At 40.8% G+C, this 24,792-nt stretch overlaps 1 protein-coding gene across 3 annotated transcripts; it reads right to left on the bottom strand.

The window, feature by feature from the left end:
• Nucleotides 1-2,647: 2,647 nt before the first annotated feature.
• On the bottom strand, nucleotides 2,648-24,214 carry RIPK2 (receptor interacting serine/threonine kinase 2). Of its 3 annotated transcripts, none has more exons than XM_086465746.1 (11): nucleotides 24,027-24,214; nucleotides 20,504-20,657; nucleotides 19,190-19,345; nucleotides 15,714-15,907; nucleotides 13,060-13,109; nucleotides 12,538-12,699; nucleotides 8,569-8,654; nucleotides 8,296-8,385; nucleotides 7,574-7,679; nucleotides 4,014-4,193; nucleotides 2,648-2,973 (listed from the first exon to the last, which is right to left on the bottom strand). In XM_086465746.1, exons 1-11 carry the CDS (start codon nucleotides 24,212-24,214, stop codon nucleotides 2,648-2,650), a joined length of 1,692 nt encoding a protein of 563 aa, XP_086321872.1. The 3 variants fall into 3 exon arrangements, with proteins under 3 accessions (XP_086321872.1, XP_086321874.1, XP_086321873.1); XM_086465748.1 differs by having other exon boundaries at nucleotides 8,569-8,672; nucleotides 15,714-15,871; XM_086465747.1 differs by having other exon boundaries at nucleotides 15,714-15,871.
• Nucleotides 24,215-24,792: the final 578 nt, after the last annotated feature.

Genomic DNA, 24,792 nt, shown 5'->3' with positions numbered 1-24,792 from the left:
AATCCAGAATGACGACAATTATTCCAGAGGCTCATTTAAAGCACAAATTTACTTGCACTGAAGCACAATTGTAAGGAACAAACAACTCGGCAAGAGATCTCCCGAACAAACAAAACAACTTTGGCAAGAGACTTTGCTCAAAATGATTCCCACGTGTGTATATATACATACATACATATACAGTGCCCGAAAGTAAAAGGAGAGTGAGATCAAAATCAATTGATCACCCGTCCTAGTTCCAGTGTTGGTCCAGCCAACAGGGGGGTGCATAACTCTGGTTCCTAAGAGCGTTCTTCTTTGTGTTCTTCCTTTTTTCTTTATGTATGTCTTCCTGTATTTCTTCATATGTTTCTTCTTATGTTCTGTGTCACTTCTCTCCCCCTTTTGTATTCACAGTATCAGTACAACCCACCCCATACTTAGATTCAGGTTTCCCTCCTTCTCAGGTGATGTGTAGCACGGTTTGGGTGGAGGGAGGAGTGCTAATTTTCATATGCAAGGGTCATTTATCAGATACCATGGTCCTAAGAACAAAGTAAGTTGGGCCAGAGCAGAACCACTCCATCTCCACAGGGCTCCCTCCTCCATCTGCAAGCATCCTTCGCACAAGAGGTAAGCAAGTGCTGGCCTTTTCAGTTTGCTGAGCACAAGGCCTGCATTGTCCAGATTCCACATCATCCACCTTGTGACTACAGTTTTTGTTTTCAAGGGTACTTCGTGAGTGTTTGAGACATATTAAGGGGAAGGCTCAGGAGGGCCTTTGCCCCTCCCTCTCCCTTATCTTCTTTCCTCAGGCTGCTTTTGTTTCAGGGAGTTTCAAGTTGGCTCCCACAGCATGACACAACTCTTTCTTTAGGCACTACTAATAATGAACAAATGTCGCTTAAAATGTGACGTGCAGTGAAACACAGTTCTGGCACCAAAATACAACTGGCAAGGCTGGCAGCTTTCCTCAAAGCCTGTCCCTGCTAGACATCTTCAGGTCTGCTCTACAAAAAGCACAATCATTCATTGCACCATTATCCTGATCTCAGCTATCTAGTTTGAATTTTACAACCTTCAGAGAGAAGCAAGATAAAATGCAAATTCCCAGTTTATGCCAAAAACTTACTTAAAAAAACTCCTTTGCTATCCAATAAATTATACATTGTATTCCTGTGATTCATAAGTTAATACAGATACTGAAAAAACTAGGCCGTTGGCAACGAGTAATGCCCACACTGAAACTTGAATCCTTGAAACAGAGCAGGTCTCACATCTCTATAGGTTTCCAAACAGCCATCACTTAAGATTTCTCATTTATCTGCTCCTTTTTATATAGTAGTTTAGGTAGATTTCAGCTTCCTTGTACATGAAGTTTAGCTTTTTCCAAATTTCAGACAGTGTTAGCAGAATTTGTAATTATTTACTAGTGCTTGTAAAAGTCATTTGCCTGTGCTGTGTTCTGACAAATTAAAAGCAGTCATTTCTTTACTAGTTTTGAAGCCACCTAGGTAAAGTCACTACGGCTTTCTGAAGTGAGCTGAAAAAAACACCACATACCTTTTCCTCTCAGTTGGCTTCATTTGTGCCTCAACATGTTAGCACTATCCTTCAGGCAAAAAAGGATGGTGGAGATGTTGTTCAGAGAAGGTTAAGGCAGGTCATATCAGGAGAGACCTCTGCACATCAAATCCAGCCTAGCAGGGCAGTGCCTGCTTGATCTTAAAACAGATCCAAATTACTGCTCATCACATAAATACTAAAAATAAAATTGAATTAAAAGTTTGATCCAGCAACGTGACAAAAGAAGTGTTTACGGCAAATGACAAAGGCAAGGGAGGCATTAACTAAGGAAATGTAAAATGTTTTAACTGAGGGTTCCCTTGTATAAGCTGTATGCGGATCTTATCATACTACGATTTCAAGAGGAATTAAGCAGGTATAACCAAATAATGTAAAAGGCTATATAGCTGCACCCTTTCTAATTTATCAATTCTTAGCAGAACAAAGATGATCAGCACAATGTCCTCCTTGACCTCAGGCTCCTCTTTGGATTGACATTCTTCTTCTGTAGTGGTCTGAAGCACTTGCCCAGGGAACAAAATTGGAAAACCGAAACAAAAACATAACAAAAATCCTGTGAAAATGCAATGTAGAATTCCTCCCACCTACTGCTCTTCTCCAGTGTGTCGGGAGGAGTAACCAGTATGGCTGAAAGAAGAAAATTTATCAAACACACAGCATACAAGCCCCAAAATAGGGCACCTAGATTTTTTTCCTCCTCAATGGGAAAGACCAGATGGAGGGAGAAAAAACAGTACTCCAAGTTGAGACGGGTTGTCTTGATCCCGTGAGGTGAAAGGAAAGGACATGTACAAACAGAAAATATGTAAAACAGGGAACATTTAATGTTTTTTCTTTGTCCTGTATAAACAAAATACTTTTATGAATTGAGTCAACATGTGTCAAGTGTTTGGCTTTATGACTGCACTCCAACTGATTAACTGGTAACTCATCAAATGCAGGCTAGATGAACTCCGTGTCATTTCTGAGACTCTACAAAGGCATAATAAAGAACAAACCAGTATATATATAAAACTACTGTATAGAAACAAGAATTGTGTTGTAAGAAATATTCACACGGTTTCATATAGAAAGAATAAATTTAAAGTTGCAGTCTTAGAGAATTAGATAAAATGTCTGGATAAGGTTGAAGTCCTAGCTGTTTGTTATCTTTCAACTTTTGTATTATAATTCTTGCAAATTCCTCTCCTTGACTATCTGAGGTATCAAGCAGTTGTCGGACTTTTGATGTCCTTGTAGGTTTGGTGCTTATAAGTTCATAATCTTCTTTCATGAGTAAAAATCTTGATAGAAGAGCATCCAGTGACTGATTCAAACATGCTTCAGTCATCTGATCAATAATTTCTTCTCTTTTACTTTGGATCCATTGATGGGCTACATTCTGTTGTATGGTTTCCAAAACAAAATCTAAGATTGAAGAGCATTAAAAAAACCAAATTAGTATTGTAACTGTCTGTCAATAAATAGTGCCATAGAACAAAGAACAAGCTGAGAAAGCTGTTTAAAACTTGGTTTTAATCAGAAATACACTAGACTACTAAACACGCTTTTCACATTTCAGTACTGTATATTTAAAAAGTTCTAGTTTGTCAAATTTGGTGGTTATAGTTATTTATTTTATCTGAATCACAGAATAATTTAGGTTGGAAGGAATCCTCAAGGAGGTCACATCTGCATGGCCTGGTCAAAGCTGGGCCAACTTCAAGGATAACTCAGGCTGCTGAGGGCCTTTGTCCAGCTGAATTTTGAGCTTCTCCAAGTGATGGGACATTTACAGCTTCTGTGGGCAACCTGTTCCAGTGTTCAACCCAATCTGGTACTAAAAGGAGAGAGGCGGTAACTTCACTTTGCAACTGTATGTTTCCTGTATATTTTCCTCAAGCTGATGATTCATTTTGTTATTTTTTTGGAAGCACACTTTTAAATTATTTGAGGCATAAGAATATCATGCAGTGGGCTCTCAACTCAGAAGATCATTTAAGATGAGATGCTGACACATCACACAAAAGAAGCAGATGCTGCTGCTTTTTTGCCTGACCATTACTAAGAGGAAGAATGACAAACCTAAAGAGTGGGGAGAAGTGACAGGCAAGCAGGTGAGTTAAGCTCAAGCTAATTTTTATTCCTGTCCTGCTGGACTGCAGCACGGCTACAGCAGTAGTAGAAAGGAGAAATAATATGAGCAAAGTGAATGGATAAAGAAGACCCAAGGCAGCAGGAATTAAGTTTCCTTAAAAGGAGAGAAAAAAGCTAGGAGCTACAGGTACATGTAGGTCACATTTTACATTGGGTTTACTTACTTTGTAATATAAGGTTACAAGGGCAGAATTACTTGCATTCTTCATTTTACAGATGAACAACAGATCCAGTTTTCATTTCACACACACATGTATTTGACACTAGGACACTCACTGCGCATCTTGGAATTAAATCAGTGTTTGCTGTACCTGAAGGAATTGGAGATGACCGCAGCACACATGATGCAGAATTTGAGGCTTCTGAAGTACTCTTGTCAGATGAGGAAAAATAACTGGACGGATGCATAAGAAGTTTGGCGCTCTGAGTTACAGAGATATTTTCATCTGTGCTCTGACTGCTGAGAGACTGTAGACCCCCAGAACTTCCGTCTTAAAAAAAAAATAAAAAAAGGGGAGGCGGGGGGAAGGTGAGCTTTATTACTTCTATGTTCAAATAAAATACAGCCAGCCATCAGAGACTATCTAGGGTAATTCCAGGAAACAACACTCATAAACAGCCTAAATTAACTTCAGATACATTATTGCTTATACTCAGGTTCTGAGTACCTTTATGTCCCTTATCTTGGGGACATAAAATCTTATCAACCAGGGCTTGACCATGGGTTTGGGGGTCTTGTTTTATTTTAAAAGGACTTTGAGAGAATAAATCCAGTCAATGTGAACTTTAAAAAAAGCTCTGTTTGACAGAAAACTTTTGTAGGGACTGGAAGACCAACATAACTCCAAGTGTTTGGAGAGGTAGCTAGGAGTTTGCATGAAAGCAGACTAATTTATTTTGATGAAGTTTGGAAGTGTAACATAGGTGGAAAGATTGAAAGAAAGATTCAGGTGGAGGGAAAGAACATGAAGACCAATGGTAACATTTGGTGGGAAGCCAATGGATGCTTTTGGTAGTCCGTCAAAAACCATATAACTTCAAGAAAGCTTCATGTAAACATTTGCATAGAAAGGGAATAAAGGGGGTTTATCAGGTGGAAAGCTTAATAGTTTTTATTTTTATGAATTTTTATGGCAGAAAAGGATGACAGATATGAAAGCAGCAGTAGGAATGACTCAAAGAAGAGATGACAAATAGCTGACGAGAAACCAGTGACAGGGCACGTGCCTAATTCTATATACAGTTTTCACTATAGACTTTCACAGTGTCACTTGATAAAGAGCTTCAGAGGCATTAACTAAGAAGCACAGATAAGATGTAAGAATTCAGATGAACATCTAAAGACACAATAAGAACAGGTAGCCCCCTAGACAGCACAGGATTTATAGACACCGATCCAATGGGGGTATTTGCAGGTGTACTCCTAGATCAAAGTATTGACCTGTGTAAGAATATGGCTATAAGTACAAGGAGCAGGAACAGGAAAATGTGAAAGAAACAATACTCTCATTATTTAAAAAATGGTGGGCTAGAACTCATAGTAACTAGCACTTCGTTTCATTAAACAGACAAAGTAAGCTGGGCAGAGCTATATGGTGTGAAGCAGCAGATGTTATCTACTGCATGAATGAGAAAGGATTAGGAGACAATTGATGTGAGTGAAAGATCACTTTAGAAAAGGATTTTAAACTGCTCTGCTGGGATAGATTGTTATAGATCTCCAGGCACACACAGATCTTTAATAGCATTAGAGACAAAACTACTGGGATTGTACTAGTATGGGAGAATGAAATTCACCAGTGACCACTGCATAAAACATTGAAACATGCTAATGAAATTTGCAAGTGTTACTCAGAAGGAACGGGTTGACTCAGGTTACTCAGAAATAACCTAGCTGACCTAGAAGACTGGAGTAATAGAAGTGGAGATTTGGTAACGCAAAACTAGACTTTCTGCTTCAAGCTGAGGCTAATGATCTGGAATTATGATGAGGGAAAAAAAAACGGCCTAGGTAGATTATTCTATAATGAAGGACCTTGTGAGAAAGGAAAAATAAAATTCTAAGGTATATTAAGTAAAGTTCTTATTTCAGGAAAAAACCACTTGTCACGCTTCTTTTTTAATACTAAGTACAGAGGTCTGGTAGCCTTAGTCCAGTGACTTAAGTTAGAACATGCACAGGGAGGACTAGTAGAATGAAGAAGCTTATTTTACAAATGGACTTCTAATGAGTGTATCCTGCTCGTCTAGCACAACAAAGTGTATCAAACGATTAGTCTCTATATCATAAATAAAATAGGAAAAGAGGGAAAAGAGCTACTTAAGCTTAAAGCAATGCCCATAAACAAGTGTGTGTATAAGTTGGCTAGGGAAGAAAAATTGAGACTGAAAATTAGAAGACAGTTCCTAACTCTGAAGGAGCAAGTTTCTGAAAAAGTCTTCTAATTCTACTGGTGGAAAAAACCCAACTTAAATAAAATCTATAGTCATTAACTTCTGCCTTGGTGCCATGCCAAACTCATCTCTTGCCAACAGCTACCTGGAAACAGACCTTCACCTGAAACAGCTGCATCTCATTTAGGCAAAGAAGAACGTCAGTCTTGATCTCTATTATAAAATTACCTGATGTAGATATTGGCAAAGTAATAACAAACACTTCTGCTGTAGTACAGTTTTGTAGACACTGTTTTCACAGGCTTTACGGTATCTATACCTACAGGTAATGAAGTCTAAGCAGTGACTCTGTAAAGGACCACCAATCAGATTAATAGTACCACCACAATCTCATCAATGACCTCCACAAGCAGACAATTTTTAACAGGAACCAGCAGCAAGAGGGGCTGACATATGTCATTATCTTATCTGATTACACTTACAGTTCATGCTCATATTCAACCTAACATTCCATTTTCTAAAATTCATCAGAACATTCCTATTAAGCTTGATAACCACAAGTTAGTTTTCATCTTTAAGAGTTCTATGCTATATGCATAAATGCTTGGGTAGAGGTACAGCCAATCTACACCACATTTGCTTTCTGCCATTTTCCCTTGTAACTCCAATTTCTTAAGCCTCCCGTAATCTATTTTCCCTGGAATTTCTGCTGTATTTGTATCTTTCTAGTACAGCAAGTACGAGCCTAGAATTGTGGATGTGTTCAAACAGAAGCTGGAAAAGAAACTGCCTGTGCCCTCCTACCTCTACCAGAATATCCCCAGTTCTGAAGCACCTCAGCACACTTTTTGATGCCCTACTTCATAGCAGTGAAGTCAATTGTCTTGTCTGCTTTCATGCCACTGGTCCCTGCAAAGCCAAAGGATGCTTCATTCTTTTGAAATATATGTTTTCATTCTTTCAAGAGAAGAAACTCAAGTGCAGTTTTAGTTTCACAATGTGAATGACAGCTACAAAAAGTCTGTGCAGATACTTTTGCAAGGTAATCTATTCATTAAAGCCTGTCTATTTACTGAATCAAAAATGACCAAGAGGTTGGGCTGCATTAGAAACTTTCAGTTTACTCAGCTTTAGGAGTGCCTTAAAATGTTTAGCCTTTTTATCTTTAGACATAGTTCATAAATGATTACCTAAACTGCCAAGAGTCTGAAGGGACAAGTAAATGCTATCTCTGCACCCATGACCCTGAATAGGAAAACTGTAGCTGTGAGCTGTGGGGACTCTTCAAGTGACACGAACAGAAAATCACAGCTAAAATGCTCTATTTTTTTTTACCCAGAGCACTAAGTTTACAAAACACATCTCTTTTCTAACATAAACGGAGATCTAACTATTTACCACGTAAACGCAATGTTACAGTGGGAGTGTAAAACTGTGATGGCAACTTAAATTTATATGAAATCATTAGTATCTCTACCTGATGAGAGGATATTACACTTGGGAATAGACTTGAATCTTGATATATCTGGAGAGATGCTCCGAAGGGGAAGTGCATCACATTGTACGGAGCCAGAATATGTTTCCTGAAATGATTCCAGTCGTATAATGAATATGCACATTAAATAAATACGAAGTTGCAATGATTTACAGAGTACTTTCCCATCACTGTCTTCTGCCTGCTATCTAAATGCTCAATAGACAGCATAATTAAAACACAGTAAACCAGAAGAAATCTATGTAATCAGAATACCTGTGTTCTTCCAAAGCTGACAGCAATTTTGTATAGAAGTTTAATTATTAGTAAGAATCAAAAGAAGCAGGATTAAGAATCAAAATGTAAAAGCAAATCTATATGACCCTATTTAAAGGAAGCTTCATAGAGGTGTAAGGGAGCAGAATACAGTCCCTTACAAGTTGCAGACATTGTGTGCTGCACTCCTCCTTGAGGGACTGGCTTTCCCACCCTTAGAGGATATACCAAAAATGCGCTTACTTCTGCTTACCCACAGTTTACTATCTTTACCTATATGGCTATGCATTTCTTACACCCTTGTTCAACTAATGCATTTTACACCTTTCCGGACTCTATAGGGAAGCAAACTGCAGAACAATTCCCCCTTACTAAGTTAACCCCCCCTTTAAAGCTCTCAGGATCTTTAATGATGCTGACATACCAAATGCAATATGCAAAATATTTACCTCTTGGGGATTCAGAGGTATATTTAGAGATATCTGCTCCACATCTGCTTTCTTTTCACTCTTGTACATACACCGTGATTCATATAGTGACTGGAAGAGACATATTTAACTGTATTAGACTTCTGCTATAAGACACGATGACAGCTCTGTACAAGCACGTGCTTCAGCCAGATACAAGATTAGATAAATGACATAGGAGATTACATTTCTTTTAGCAGGCAAAAAGTTACCAACACATTTGACCAACTCATGACTGTAACAAAAACCACTTACCTTTGATCTCTTTAACAGAATTACTGCTTCCAGCATAGCTATTTCATCAAATGTTCGCAGGACTGGCTCAAGGTCTATTAAGCATTCTAAACAAAGAAAGAGTACTCTGCTGAAGGATTTAAGGGGGAAATTAAGTTTTCATTTTGCTAAAGCTACTTTCTTACATTTACAAAACGAATTTGTTTATTGAAAACATCAAACTACTTACTAAAAACTACTACTAAATAGAAGTTTCTTGCTTTCACCTGTTACAAATGCAACACTTCCACATCACCAAAACAAACCCTGTCCTGATCTGGCCACCTCAGCACTCTGTTTCAAAAGAGATCCGTGACTGTGCCCAACCGGAAGTATTGCATTCCTGGAACAGATAGATTGGTGGGTTTGCTGTATTTCAAGATAAGTCCAACTCACCTGGTTTACCAAATGGGACCAAACAGCCCCAGACCTCAGAGTAGGTCACTATCTTTCCACGACAGTAGATGTATTGAAGATTTATATGAAACCCCCCCCCCAAAAAAAAAACCCAGCCACAGCAAAATCCAGAATAGATGCTGTGTGGCAGGGCCAGAGAAGATGGTGATAGTCAAGGCACTGACTTATCACATCCAGTGAATCCAAATGATAGTGTCCTCATGCTCACCAAAGGCAGCAAGTCAGGGAAGCTAAAATCATCTGCTCACACAGAGAGGCACATGACAGTCCAACAAGCAAGTGACAACCTGTGCTATGCTTCCTTGTTTTACAGTGCTGAAAGGTTTACAAAACTAAGCATTTCAAATTTTGAGATGATTGTATTATAACAATGTCTCTTTGAAGCTATGCTCAAGTACAACAAAACCTCAGGAAAGGATGATGGCATATCACAATTCCACTGCATTTATATAGACTCCACCAATTCAGCAAAACCCAGTTACCGTACTAGCAATTCGTCTGCATCCTTACTAACATATTTTTATTTTTTACCATAATTTTACCACAGTTCTCCCATATAAACTTTTTTCTACTAGCATCTTCAAGATATACTTTCAGTATTGGGATTCTTATTTTCTTGCATCAGCTAAAACAAGAGTTTTACAGGTTTAGCACTCCATTTTCCACACTGAAATACTAGCACTGTTAATTTTTGTTGATTATAATTAAACTGTAGGTACACATTCCACGCACATGCAGAAACACGTTGATAAGTAGTCCTCACCCCTTCTTTATAAGGGGAACAGACAGGTTAACTGAGCTTTTCTATTTAAAGTTTATTTAACAAAAAGGGGGTACGGGTGGGGTTTTTTTCTCCCTCCCATGCCATGATAATTGCAAAATTTCCTGATCAGTGAGCTTTACTTCCCTTAATTTTGCAAATTCCTCTTTCTTTTTACCATAGTAAAGTAGGGGAAAAAGCAATGCATGTTTTCTTCAAAGACTGTCTTACTACAGACATGGCACTAAGAACAGAACCCAAGTTATCTCACACTTTAGAAAGTATCCCACGTAATTATCCCTTCAGCATGACCATAGACTTTGATTGCTATTTTGTTTTGTTTAAGTGACACAGGAAAACAAGAATACATAAGGAAATATAATGGCATGTCTATTCTTTTTTATTTAAAAAAAAATATTATAAATAGATAGATTTCCTTGCTTGGAAAGAAAAAAAAAAAAATCATAGAATCCTAGAATCATCATTTAGGTTGGAAAAGACCTTTAAGATCATGGAGTCCAACCATTAACCTAACACTGCCAAGTCCATCACTAAACCATGTCCCTAAATGCCATGTCTACATGTCTTTTAAATACTTCCAGGGATGGTGACTCCACCACTTCCCCGGGCAGCCTGTTCCAATGCCTGACAACCCCTTTGGTGAAGAAATTTTTCCTAATGTCCAATCTAAACCTCCCCTGGTGCAACTTGAGGCCGTTTCCTCTTGTCCTATCACTTCTTACTTGGGAGAAGAGACTGCCCCCCACCTTGCTACAACCCTCTTTCAGGCAGTTGCAGAGAGCGATAAGGTCTCCCTTCAGCCTCCTCTTCTCCAGACTAAACAACCCCAGTTCCCTCAGCCGCTCCTCATAAGACCTGTTCTCCAGACCCTTCACCAGCTTCGCTGCCCTTCTCTGGACACACTCCAGCACCTCAAGGCCTTTCTTGTAATGAGGGGCCCAAAACTGCACACAGTACTCAAGGTGTGGCCTCACCAGTGCTGAGTACAGGGGCACGATGACGTCCCTGGTCCTGCTGGCCATGTTATTTCTAATACAGGCCAGGACGCTGTTGGCCTTCTTGGCCACCTGGGCACACTGCTGGCTCATATTCAGCCAGCTGTCAACCAACACCCCCAGGTTCTTTTCTGCCTGGAAGCTTTCCAGCCACAATTTACAGTCATACAAACCAGATTCATGCCAAAATAAACTGACATTTCAAAATGTTCTTAATGCAAAAATAAGAATGCCTCGAAAAAGGTCATGTAATTAATTTTGGACTGTAAACTGTACATGAAGATGCTGTATGCGTTTGGATGTGTCTACACTTTGTCCTCTGCCAAACTGATGCAAAAAAATGAAGAGATTAATATTTCTAAGATGTCTGAACAGCAACTTTCTAACACTTCCCATCTCAAAGGAAGTATACCTATAGATGTCTTCAAAATAATAAACAAGCTTCGCCAAAGCTACAAATGAAACATTAAGATTGTGAACCTCTCTACTTGTAACATTAAACCCCCTCCTCCCAAAACAAACCCTAAAAATAAAACCCACCAGAATCAACTAAAAATGCCTAGTATTTCAGGTTTGAACCAGCAAGATACTTAAAATGTAGAATTGTTTAAGCCAGAGCTCTTTGTACTGTTCTACATCTGAATACTTTCAGTAACTCTCTTATTCTACATTTTTGCCTCTCCAGGGTGATTCAGCTTTCCCTGCAGAATTAGGATCATGTTTTCTAAAGGTGTAGGGCGGAAGTTTTTAAAGCACATGCAAATTAAACAAGCACAGCAAGGCAGCTGCGGGAACCGCTGGTAGCTTCACCACACTGACATATGTGACCACAGCAACACTCGCAAGAGCAAATTTCACAATTTAAAACAGGTAATCACTTTCTGCCAATTTTGATGGAATTATCTTTATGCAATGGCCAGACAAGAACTGAAATTTGCCGCAAAATTAAGCATGACATGGAGAAATTGTTATGGGGGATAAATTTGGACTCAACATACACGAAGTATGCTGGTTAAGTGCAACAAAGACAGGTTTGCAAAAATCAAAACACAACTTTTCCAGTTCACACTATGCCACTCTAATCTCTACAAGCTCACACTTCAATCTTATTCTCTAAATTCTACAATCCACTGTGAAAAAAGGCTGAAAGTATCTACATGGGGTCTCATGGGCAAAAACCTGAACAAAGGAAAGATGGAAAGAGAAAGTTAAGTGTGTGCGTTCAACCAGTTCCTGCTCTATCTGGGAGGTGGACCAATCAAAGATAAAATCTCAGTGAAAAAGATTTAAACTGAGAGGCAAACACAAGGTGAAGCCACTATAGCTTATCTGATGTGCAACACTTTGTTGGTGTGTTTGCCAGCTTGCTTATAAATCCCACAGTACCCATTCTATACTTCATTTCCCCCCCACTTCTTAAAAAAAAAGTTCCCTTCCACAATAAACAGAAAAACCCAAGTGCAAGTAGTTAAACAAAACATGCTGCTTTTTTACAGGTAAATTAGAGATAGCAAATGCAAAAGGCTCCAACTAACAACTTGATTTTATGGCACACACGCAGTTCCGTTCATAAAAGTTTGTTTACAGACACGGTGGAAGCAGACAAGCACCTTATCATACACAACAAGACTGAGCACATATACCTCATGACATCTTTACCACTTCCCTTTTGCGACTATAACCTTGCTTTGTAAGTACCATGTTCAACAGAAATCTGGCAATTTAAAAATCTTTTCTCATTATGCAAGGTCAACTCACTTAAGAACGATGGTCTTTCATCTGGGTTTTGTGCCCATCCACTTCCTATCAATCTTACGACGAGCACTCGATGAGGAATGTCCTTTGATAAGCTTTCTTCACTTAAGTCTAGTCGCTGCCCTTGTGACACACTATACATTATCTGCAAGGGGTTTATAACTTCTGTCAAAACAGACATCGTGCAGTCATTAGAAATATATGCAATATAAATAGCTTACTATAGGAGTAATAATTTCATTTGCAAACATGGTATTTATAGTTCACCAAAATAAGGGGTTTTTTTGGTTTTTTGTTTTTTTTTTTTTTTTTTACAAAAAAATGTATCTTTAATTTATCAAACAACACTAAGTTAAAAAAATAAATACTGAAAAAGAGTCTAATTAGAAAAGTAACTCAAAGTGTTCTTCAACAAGCTTACAAGTTGAATCATTAAAGATGATCATTAAAACGAGGTCCCCAGGTCCCCAGGTTTGTCCTTTAGATAAGGCTGGAAAAATAAATTAAAGGAAGACACAACCTTACCTTCAAATGGCTGTTTCCTTGACATCACTTCCCACATAATAATTGCATAACTGTTTAAAGTACAAAAAGTATAGAAGATGTTATTTTAGATTGCCATCACTTAATACTACAATGTGCTCAGCTTTACATTTTACTAAAAACATTTTGCTAAAATCAACCTGCATGCACACACGGGACTGACTATAGCTAACTACAACGATGACCTCAATATAAGAAAACTAGCAGGAATTTTAATCAGTGACTTCAACTAGAACTAGTTAATAATATTAAGTACAGAAAAGGTACATGGCATATAAACTCCTATTGCTGTATTAGCTCTGCTCTACTAATATGTTGTGAATTACGTATATGCAGTTTAAATCTCAGTATGCAAATTAAAACGAGCTCCAGAATCCCAGCTGCTCTGTTGTAACTGAAATACTGTGGCATCTTCCCAGTCTGGATCAACACTCTCTGACATTCTCACGGGAAGCACGGTACTAGCAGGGAGGATGGCTTTCACCCACACCTCTATCCCAACACAAAGTCAAAGAGTCAGGTAAGGTATGGACTTACTGCCAGGAAGCACATTCCAGGTTCCCCCCCAGACATACACATTTTCAACATATGCAATCTTCTCTATAGGGAGAGATGACCCTTACATATGACATTCACTTTACAAAAGAGACTCTTGGGGAGACCACCCTGAACTATAGCTAGGAGACTGAACACGCATCTGCTTAGTCAAATACGAGAAGTGGTGCAGTGAACAAAAATCTGCTCCACCTTTAGTAGACTAGTCACTCTCTTCAGTCATCAGGATATATTAAACAAACTTTAAACAACTTTCTAATTTAAGTAAGATTAGATGATTTCATTTAAATGAAGCATTGAATTCATTTATAAAAAATAATCAATGCAGTTAAAGCAAATAAAAGAAAATAAAATAATGTAAAAACCTCAAATCTGGCTTTCCTATTTAAGAATAGGAATTTGGTGCAAGGAGTAAATCTAGTGGTTCTAAAGCTAAAACGAGAGAGCAAAAATATTTCACTGCTTAATTTCCAATGTCAAATGTATCCTTGTAAACTTACCTTTACTCCCTTATTTTTTCAGTAAATCAATTTCAAAATTGATTGAAAAGTTCTTAAAATGTTGCTTCAAAAAAAAGAAATCAAATTTTCACTGAAGCAATAAAAATGAAACTATGCAAAAAATTATTTTTTTGCTAAAAAATAATTATACTTATCAGAATAAATACTTGCTCAACTACTAAAATAACAAAGACAGTATTTTCCTACATCACTAAGAAGTACCAAATTTTGCATACAGGTTACATTTAACTGCTTCTAAGCATCATATCATCTAACAGCCACCAATTAGGAAGAATCAAAAACAATAAGTAAGAACAAAATAACTCACACTTAAAATCAATCATTTTAATTGAGCCTTCCTAACTACTTATTCCACTCACGTTTTAACATTCACCAATGTTAAAAATTATTCAAGTAACTTTTAACAAAAACAGTCCTCCCTTTAGAAAGCCTATATTTGTTGCATTTCTGAGAAATTCACACAGGCTGATTTTTTTGGCATAGCAAGTTGATCCTTTTGTAAAAGTTAATGCTGTTTGACTGATATTTAAACCATTTGTTTCTTTAAGATCCTTCCTCACAAATTAGCTTCAATATCTCAACAACATCCAGCTGTATCTGCTGTGGTCAATCAGACACCCAGCCTTTCATTCAGTTTGGAATTCTTCTACAATTAAAGAGCATTTTCTCAGTTCTACAACACTGCAGCATACTACTTCCTGCTGATTCCCCTTTACACTATTAGTGTTTTCCTTTCTTATTTCTGCTTCATAGCATCTCCTTCTGATCCCGAGCACAGATTTCCTGTGTGACCTTTCTGGTGGTCATTTCCTTCACTTTCTCTCTACCTTCATGTCTTCCTGCCTCGAACTGCCATCCCTCTTTATGACGTTGTCTCAGCTTTTTTTCTCTCAAGTAACCTCTTTCCTTTGTAATTCCTAAGCTTTTCTACTGATCTCTCTCTTATTTTCTCCCATTTTGTTGTTATCCCTCTGCATGCATTTTTTTTTTCTTTCTAACAAATAATTGTCTTCCTCATCTCCACTCACTCATTAAGCCACCAGTCACACCTTCAAACCCTCTAAAATCAGAAGCCAGAACAGATAAGGTCACACTGCCACTTCTTTCCCCATAATATACCATTATTCCTTTTCAGTGTCTTCCTGATTTTCTCATCAAAGGGAGAGGAAAACAGCTATGTTACCATCTCTTTTCTTTGGACAGGAACGTCAATGAACTTCGCGTGCCCCTCAAGGGTAAGGGATAACTAAGAGAATTGAGATAACGGTGTGAACAGTTTTTCTCCTCCCTACACTGTCTCTAGGTGTACACTCATAGAATACATTCTCCTCTTTCTGTTTCTGTAGTTATAGCTTAATTTCTGGACCATTACACTTGTCACAGTATTTCCTAAAGAAATGGGTGATCAAATACAGCCACTACTCAATTCTCATTTTCCCTTAGTCATTTTGGTTACACTTCTGAAAATAATAAAAATGCTGAAAATATGTTAAAGTCTAAGTTCAGTAAATCAAATTTGAATTCGGATTGCAAAGCCCACTTGAGAACAACATGACTTACCTGTAGATATCATGTTTTACACTTGCACGGGTTTTCTGACTGGGATTGTAATCTTCAGGTGGCATGTAGATAATTGTCCCTCCCTCTGGTAAAGAGGTTTCACTTCGCGATTGAGACATGGATATGACGCGCCATTTTGACATGCCAAAATCTGCAATCTGAAAAGGACAAATCAGTTGTTCTGAGAAGAAAAACTGGATTTATCTGCTGACCGTTGTTAGAAATTCCTGAAATATGCCCAAAGCAACGGGTCACTTAAAGTCCTTAACCTGACACACAAAAGGTATGTGGTTGTCCTAGCAGCAGCAAACAGCAGCTCAGAAAGCATTCTCAGGTCGTGACTCATGCTATCCCTATAGCACTGCCCTTATCCTGACATTCTTTTAAAGAAGGACTCATATATTCTGTGGCTGGGGAATCTGCTATGGAAGTTAGTCTGGTACGAAGAAAATCACTTTCTTTGGTTAAAAAAAGACAAAAAAACATTGAGTACTTCTAGCTCCCTGGTTGTGAAGAAAGCACAAATTTAGTATAAATCATAACAGCTCTGTGTAATTTAGCTTGTCTGGAGACAGATGCTCTCATAGAAAAATTTTAGGGCACTCCACCTCACTCCCAAAACTATGAAACATTAATCTGGAACTAATAAATGTGATATTCTGAAATTCTGTGCTGCAAAAAGTTGCTGAATATTTTCTTTACCGTGCACTCTGGGGCCTCGTCCCTTCCTACAAAGTTTACAGTACATCTATTACAGAATTAATTTACTTCAGTTTACAGTCGCACACATCCAAGGGTCAGGGAGCAAGATGTCAGACTAAGTTACAGGTAGGGAAACAAACAGCCAACAGAATATAGAGCTGCAGAGTGTCTGGCATACAAGGGAGAAAGATAAACAGCCAGCTATGAGCTCTGCACTTGTCCAGCATCTGCATAACAGCAAAAACATTTTCAACAAAGATACCTGGGTGAGCACTGTGGCAACTCAGATAACAGAAATAAGCTTTCTGGAGAGTGTACAGTCAAAATCCACAGTGAAAAATAACCCTTTTTTTTCTCTGTACAACTCACCCTCATCAAGCCTTCCTCACTCTAACTGGTCATGTTATCTTGCTCATTCAGTAGATCCAGGACAGCCAGAAGCACTCTATGAATGGTGTTACTTTTATACATACGCAATACTACTTCTATTTGGCACGCATGATAACCTTCCTTGCATTTTCTGCCAGCTGTCCTAATTTAGAGAATTTTGCTTCACCCCAAAAAAAGACTTAAAAACCCTAAGGATAGGCTTCCTGAGACTCCTTACAGGAGCTAGGGCAGGTATGAAAAATTAACCTCTTCCCTTCAATTGCTCCAGCAAAGCAACTGTTTAGATGTGGTCAGGCAGAGCACCAGACCACACCAATGCTGCTAGGGATTAAAAAAAAAAAAAAAAAAAAAGAAGAGTGGATAAAAAGATGACTTGGGCCAGTTCCCCGATCAGGTTTATCAGGAAGGTTGAGGGATGGTAATACCAGCACAACTGAGTGGGAGGAGGTATGACCTGCTGAGGGTGTGAGCAGAGACAAAGCTGCGTAAGGTGTCTTGCTGCCAAGAAAAATGTCTTCGCAATGAAGAAAGAAGAAATCAGCACTGGATCTTTGATCTTTACTCAAAGGACTCACAAAAAGATTCATCTCATTAAAACAACTGAGGCACTCGCCATTCAAGTATAAATTAAGTGCAAAATATCTCTTATTTCTCATTTACTTGAAGAGTACATTCTATCAATTTTAAAAACAGAGGATCTTTTACAAAAAAAAACCCAAACCAAACACTTGGAATTATGGAAGCACCTAACCATTTTGTCAGAAGTACTTTTAGTCTCTTTTTCACATGATGGCAGTGATATTTTATAAGGCAGAATTGACGTTTTAAACTAATTACTTCTTTATGTATGTTTGCTTGCTCTAAGGAGCTTCACAAAAGCCATCTTCCACCATGTTCAGATTTTGCAGTTATGTTTTAAATGTTCTTATACTACACTAACAGAACACATGTGTACATATTGCATGATAAATAGCAAATAGGGTATTAACTTTTGACTGAATTTGACCTACTGTGCTCCAGAAGTGACTTGTCTAAGCACCTCGGACAGGAATTCTTTCTATTTTCTTCTCAGAAAGGGCCAGATGTAGCTACCCTTGTGTGGTGGTTTGGTGTCTGGCAGGGTTTTGGTAGCAGAAGAGTGGGCTACAGGGGTGGATGAGCTCCTCAAGAAGCTCCTCCAGCCCCAGTGTCTGATCCGCCTCTGGCCAAGGCCAGGCCAATGGCACCTCTGCGAATAACTATTTAAGAGTGAAAGAAGGGATTGATTGTGTCACTTTGTTCTGTTTGTGTTGGTGAGCGAAGGGGGATGGCAGAGAGACAGCCCTGCGGACACCCCGGTCAGTGAGGAAGGAGAGGGGGAGCTGTGCCGGAGCAGAGGTTCCCCTGCGGCCCACGGTGGGGTGGCGGCTGAGCCCCTGCAGCCCCTGGAGCCCAGCGGTGGCCCCGAGGTCGCCCTGCAGCCCGCGGAGGGCCCCGGGCCGGAGGAGCAGGGACCGGGCCCGGAGCAGCCGCGACTCCGGCCGCGCTGGAGCCACCCGTGGGTGGGAGGGCGGCAGCCCCGGGAGGGACCCGCGCTGGGGGGTTCTGGGGAGCTGCGGCCCCGCGGGAAGGACTCGCGTTGGGGCAGTTCCTGGAGGGCTGTCTGCCGGGAGAGGGACCCCGCGGTGGGGCAGGGGAGGGCTGCGAGGGCCCCTCTCCCTGAGGGGGAAGGAGCAGCGGAGACATCTTGTGCCAGACGGACTGTGACCCCCATTCCCTGCCCCCTGCAATGCTGGGGGGGAAGAGGGAGCAGAGCTGAGCCCGGGAAGACCGGAGGGGTAGAGGGAAGGTGTGTTTCTAAGGCCTGGTTGTATTTCTTACCATCCTTGGTGGTGGTGGCTGTTGATTAAATTGATGTTGTTTTCCCCCAAGTCAAGTCTGCCTGTTGCCCGTGACCATAACTGGTGGGTGAGCCCTCCCTGTGCTGCGTCTCGACCCTTGGGCCTTTTGGTTGCGTTTTCTCCTCCCCATCCCTCAGGGAGATGGGGTAGGGGTGAGTGAGCAGCTGCAGGGGGCTGTGTTGCTGGCTGGCTGGGCTCAAACTACGACACCTTGGAAGGCCGCCATACAAGAGTGTCACTGCTATTGAGCATCAGCTACTGCTATAGCAGAAACAGCCTGAATTCTGGCTTTCTGGTGTTTTCAGATAGATCAAATCTACACTTGAGCAAAGCACTTTTAAAAGGAAAAACTCAAAAGTTTTGTCTGCAAGGACAGAAGAAAACATCTCGCATACTATTATATCCTCTCTCTACAGCCACATCCTCACCATTCCTCCTTTATAATAATTAAAACACTTCCGGTCACCTTGGGTGCTGAAGAACATAAGAATTAAATAACTATACCTTGACATGAAACTCATCATCCAACAAAATATTCTGGGTTTTCAAGTCATGGTGCAGCAATGGAGGATTCATGTTGTGCAAATAGTTTACTCCCAAAGCAATTTCATAAAGAATACGGAATCTCATGCACCAGGGAATGTCAGGATATACCTCTTTCTGCCAAGACAAAACCACAAAACCAGAACATAATTCCTTGTTCTGATCTAACAGGACAACGCAAAGACTTTTATAATAAGAAGAAAGTGACTCGGACAAGCAGTAATCATTTAAAACATACATTACATGAACTTAAAAAATTGTAACTGAGCATTAAGAGTGGTTAGCTGTTAAAACAAATATATAAATGTTAATCATGCAGTGTAATGTTTCTGTTGCCTAGCATTCATGTGATAGTTCATGACTGCTACACATGATGTAGAGCATTTACTATGTTACTCATTCATATGGAAATATGTATGAAACTTGCAACCCACACATTACAAATACTACACAAAGGAAGACAAGAATCTCTCTTCAACTGACACTAGGGGGAAAACAAAACAGCTGTGGTGAAAACTAATCACTAAATACTACCTTTATAAATATTAATAGACCAAGAAAAGGGCAGTAAAACTCAACTGAAATCTTAAAAGTTACATTGACACTAATGCCTTTATGGAAAACACACAGCTGAGCTCTCTTAAGGCAAGGGATATGTATTCATTAAAGGTATGGAAGAGACTGCAGTGCTGTTGAGATGCCACTGCAGTAGCTTTACAGTAGCAACGCTGGATGAACAGACTAAACTAATGGGAACAGCTGAGATGTCAGCACAAGAGAACTTACTCCTGAGAGTAAGATCTGGTAAAAATATCCATACCTGTTTAGACTAGCAATATCCGACTTCTATAAACTAAAGTAAAAATCTTTTTTTTTTTTTTTTTTTTTTTTTAAATAAAAATTCGAATTCAGGAGAAAAAGCTCATCATTGTGTGATATTTACACTGGCAATAATTCTGAAACCCAGGTGGAAGTAAGCTTCTAATTAGAGAACACAGAGATTTTTAAAGTAATTGTATAACAACTCAACATGAGGACAGTTGTAGGTAATGACATTAAAGGACAAAGTGTAATAAAACTAAAGTCCGCTGAGTTTGCCTCTCTTTTTGGCATACAGAAAGTATCTGAGCACCGAAACCTACTAGCAATAATGACTGTCCTTTAATTTGAAATATTATTAATAATACACTTTACAATACTACTCCTTTAAGTATGGAAATCACAATCTATATGAAACAACCAGGGACTGTATTTAAAGACTGTAAGTACACTTACCCCATGTAAAAGCTGGTTTAATGACCCGTTTGTCATGTATTCCGTTACTATCCCCAGAAATTCAGGCTCATTGCAAATTCCCAAAATTGGCAGAATGTAACTAAACCTGGCTTTGTGTAATATCTCGGCTTCTTTTAGAAGGTGGTTTCTATCACTTAAAGAAAACAAACAAAACCCAAACATTACCATACCAGTACTAGGAAACTCAAAGCAAATCCTGCGTTCACTGCATTCTCTTTAAAAAATTGTGTACCTATATGCAGTACCACCTTTCACCATTTTATTCCCATTACACTGTTTCCATAACAAGATACTGTAAGACAAATTATAACCTGCAAATACAAAACCAAGACAGCTTCCCCAGTTTTGTTGTACCACACAAATCTATTTCCATCACACATTTCATCCATGTTTCCAGAAAGTAAGGATACAGTCAAACTCCAACTTTCACCCTCCTGTGTAACCATAACATTTGTCCTATTTCACTGCCCATCTTCAAACCCTAAATTTTCACCAAGGCCCAATATTAACCTCCTACAGAGTGGAGATGTTAATACTCACAGTTCTCCAGCCATTTAAATTTAGTGGACACTCATGTGCACTAAAATAATACAGGTTAAAGGAACCACCTTCAGTTTCTGAAGGAAAAGGAACAATCAACTATGTTTTGTTTTCATATAAATAGTTACTTCAGATTGGGCCCCTGCTTTGAATCACCCTCTGGAAAAACATTCCCTGGTTGCACAGGAAGGGACAAGCCTCACGATGTTCCCATCCCTGAATCTGCCTGTGCAAATGCTCTCTGTTAGGTCAAACTTCCTCATAAATGTGAATTTGACACGTCTTTACAAATCCAGACCTTGCAGCATGTGGATTAAAGAAGCTTAAGTTCTATTTCAGATGGAGTATGCTTCTATCCCTAAAAATTATAGACTATTTGGTATGCCTTATATCTCAAATGTTCTCGAAAAATACGGATTTGTTGACAGTAAGGATATTTGGACCATGAAGGATCATTCTAAGGAAAAAAAAAATAAATTTGACATCAGTGGAGACTGGCATAGGTGTAAGTACATGATTAGGATATCCAAATACAGACCTTTTACAGCATCTAAGACTGTTCCTTTGGATGTGAGCCAGTCTGATCCAGACACAGCAGAACTGTGCTGGGGCACGGCTGCATACAAGCCAGGGCTATGCCCATCAGTATTTGCTCAGCACAGCGTTGTGTTAAAGTGGCTACACAGCTCCTGTGTGAGCGCTGCCTTGTGTCCATCAAGCTCAGGGCACACACTAAAGAGCTCACATCAGTCTGTACCCATCGATGTAGATCTAGCCCTCACAAAGAAAAAGCCAGCAGAGAATACGAGGAAAAGAGGAAGCCTGGAGAACTAAAGCCTGCTGCTTTTACCACAGGAAAACTTCAAATTTAGATGGATGTTAAATTAAGGGCAATTGTTGGTCCTTACCTACATGATAGAAAAAGGCTTCTACTATACGGAACTCTAGAAAATGATCGAAGTAAAAATTCAGTTTTCAAGAAAAGCATGGGACAAAAGACACAACTCCCTCCCTTCCTCCCTCTCCAGAAAAGGCTGGGTTTGAGAAAGCTAGGGGTTTTCCCAGACTGTGAGGCACATCAGCATGGGATTCAGCTGTAGCTGGGAAATGAGTTGCAACATTCTGAGGCCTATTCCTGGGTCTGTAAGTCACTTCACCTTTGTCTGCTCCACACCAGAAGGGCGTTGAGTAATGCCTAAATTAGTTCAAGCTCACAATAGGTTCCCAACTGGCTTCGCTCTTTGGCTAGTCACATACCATGTTCTGCAACACATAGCACAGGCTTCCTGTTCAGGGAATTAACTGCACAGTGACCTCTTTCCCTTTCTTGACAGCATGTACGGGCTGGCATTTTATGTTGCCTACTATATAACCAACAAACCACTTGCTGCAGAGACTTGGGTATACAGATTTCTTTCAGCTTTCGGTCTTCTGATAGCATTTTCAAGCTTTGCATGATATATGGTATGTGGCTGAATTGTTTTGATTACCTCAGCTGCCCCTTTTCATCATAATTTCACGGGTTAGACATCACATTAATTTAAATTTTTGCAAGGCTGAAAATATTTGTTGTTTTCTCCCAACTGAGTTCAGAGGATAAACATCATATTTCTGATTAGCATGGATTTAAGCAGACATTTAAATGAAAGAAAAAAGCCACCACCAACAAACATGTCAGAGAACACAATATTCCTGCTTAAAAACATAACTGAGGTTCCATTTTATTCTGGCAAGATAAAGCCTGCTTATACACACCTGAGGAATAAGAGGTGAGATAGCTTAAAACATCTTATATTCTAGTACATTGAGTCACAAGACTAGAAGCCTTGTTATTTTGAGTGAAGCTATTCTGCCCAAATGCCTAATACTAGATCAAAGAAACCTGAGGCAGTAAAGATTAAAACATGTAGATAAGACGCATAAGAGGCAGGTTTACAGTCAGGCAGGCTTCAGACAGCCTAAGAAGCAGAAAATTTGTACTGATATGATAAAAAAATCAGCACTATAGGGACTGAATGAGGCAGAGATGGATCAAAAATTTTTACTTGCTGCCCCCTTACATGTGGTGACAGCTCCTGTAATAAGCATGCTGTCACTTGGGCCCCAGGAAAGTGGGGAACACAACTGGTACAAGCTGAAAAGCTAATAGAAAATATCAGCCGTATGTGGGGGCCTACAAGCCTATTATTTTAAATTAGCTTCTCTCGGTACTGTGAGATCTGGGGGAAAAAAAAAATAATTAAAAAATTAACTGTGCACTGTCTCGGAGAAGCTTCTTCTAGGAACTAGAAGCAATCTCTAGTGGATACAGTAATATATTACTTATATTCTCCCTGTCTCTCTCTGTAAACAACAAATCTATAGTTATCACTGTATTTTAATATCCTGCTGATACTTCAGCAAAATGGTTACCAACCAGGACACCCAGAAAGAAGCCGAACGGTGCAAATCCCACCTTGAGGAGGAACCAAGGTGCACACCACAGAAGAAAAAAAACCTTCAAAAGAGGCCACCTGCTTCGTGCCTCACACTCTGAAACCGAAACCACCCGTTTTCAACAACCGAAAGAGAGGAAGCTCCGGGGCTGGTACGTGCTTCCTCACGGCTCAAGCTGAATCTCCTTTGCCCTTGGATTTAAAGGGTCACCCGATCCGCCAACCTGACAAACCCACGCCAGAACCTTCGCCGCGGCAGCAGCTCCACCCAAACCCGGGCTCCACCACCCGGGGCCGCTTTACCCACCGACGGGGCGCACGCACGGAGTGTCCCGGGCGATTCGGGAGCGTGGGACCCCGTCCTCGGTTTAGGGGAAAGGCAGGTTCAGCTCGGTCCTTCCACACGGACCGGGGGGGGGGGGGGGGGGGAGGGAGGAGAAGGGGTGTGATGGGGGCGGTGCGGCTGCTCCCCCCCCCCGGGCCGCCCCCTCCGCGACGCCCCATCCCGGCGGTCCCGCTCCCGTTACCTGTCTAGCAGCGGCCCCTGCAGGCATTTGAGGGCCACCGGGACCCTCCAGTCGGCGTGGCGGGCTGTGGATACAGCACCGTAAGCTCCACGGCTGATAAACCGCAAGTCCGGGAGTTTGTTGGAGGGGATGGAGGGAAGGGCGTAGCTAATGGCGCCCGCCTGGCCTCCACCATCCCCGCCGCTCATCCTCACACTCCGCCAACAGGGCCGGCAGCGCCGTCTTTCCGCCGGGCGCAGGAAAGCCTGGAGCGCCGCTTCTCCCCGCCTCCTTCCCCGCTTCTCCCCCCACCTCCCGAGCCCGCCTCCTCTCCTGCCAGCCGGCAGCCCGCTCCTCCTTTGGCCCCGCGGAGGAGCGGCTTCCCTTCCCGCGGGAAACGGCCTCCCGGGCCGGGGAAGGCGGAGCCGCTGCGATGAGGCTTGCGGGCAGGAGGAAACCGGGAGGGAGCCAGGAAAACACTATGCCGGTCCCGGCAGTCGCCCAGGAGAGCTGTGCCGGGGCAGCAGCCTCCTTTGTCGGGGGAGCCGGGGCGTGGTGCCGAGAGGCATCTCTCGGGCTGGGGATGGAGCATCCCCCCCGACCCGTCCGGGAGAAGTCGTGCCGGGGGGCATCCCCCGGGCCGGAGGCGAGGGAGAGGCGGGAAGCATCCCTCTGCGCCCGGGAGGTGGGTGGGGGCCGTGTTCTTTCTGTTCCCGAAGGATGATGCGGGATGCCAGGGCCGAGCCCGACCCGGAGCGCCGCCCGCCGCCCTTTCCGTGCGTATAGT

Source organism: Leptosomus discolor, chromosome 5 (genome assembly GCF_034619465.1).
Source record: "Leptosomus discolor isolate bLepDis1 chromosome 5, bLepDis1.hap2, whole genome shotgun sequence".
In the NCBI taxonomy this organism is placed as follows: domain Eukaryota; kingdom Metazoa; phylum Chordata; class Aves; order Leptosomiformes; family Leptosomidae; genus Leptosomus; species Leptosomus discolor.
Note: the sequence above shows the minus strand (reverse complement) of the source record. Positions and strands in the feature narration are given on the sequence as shown.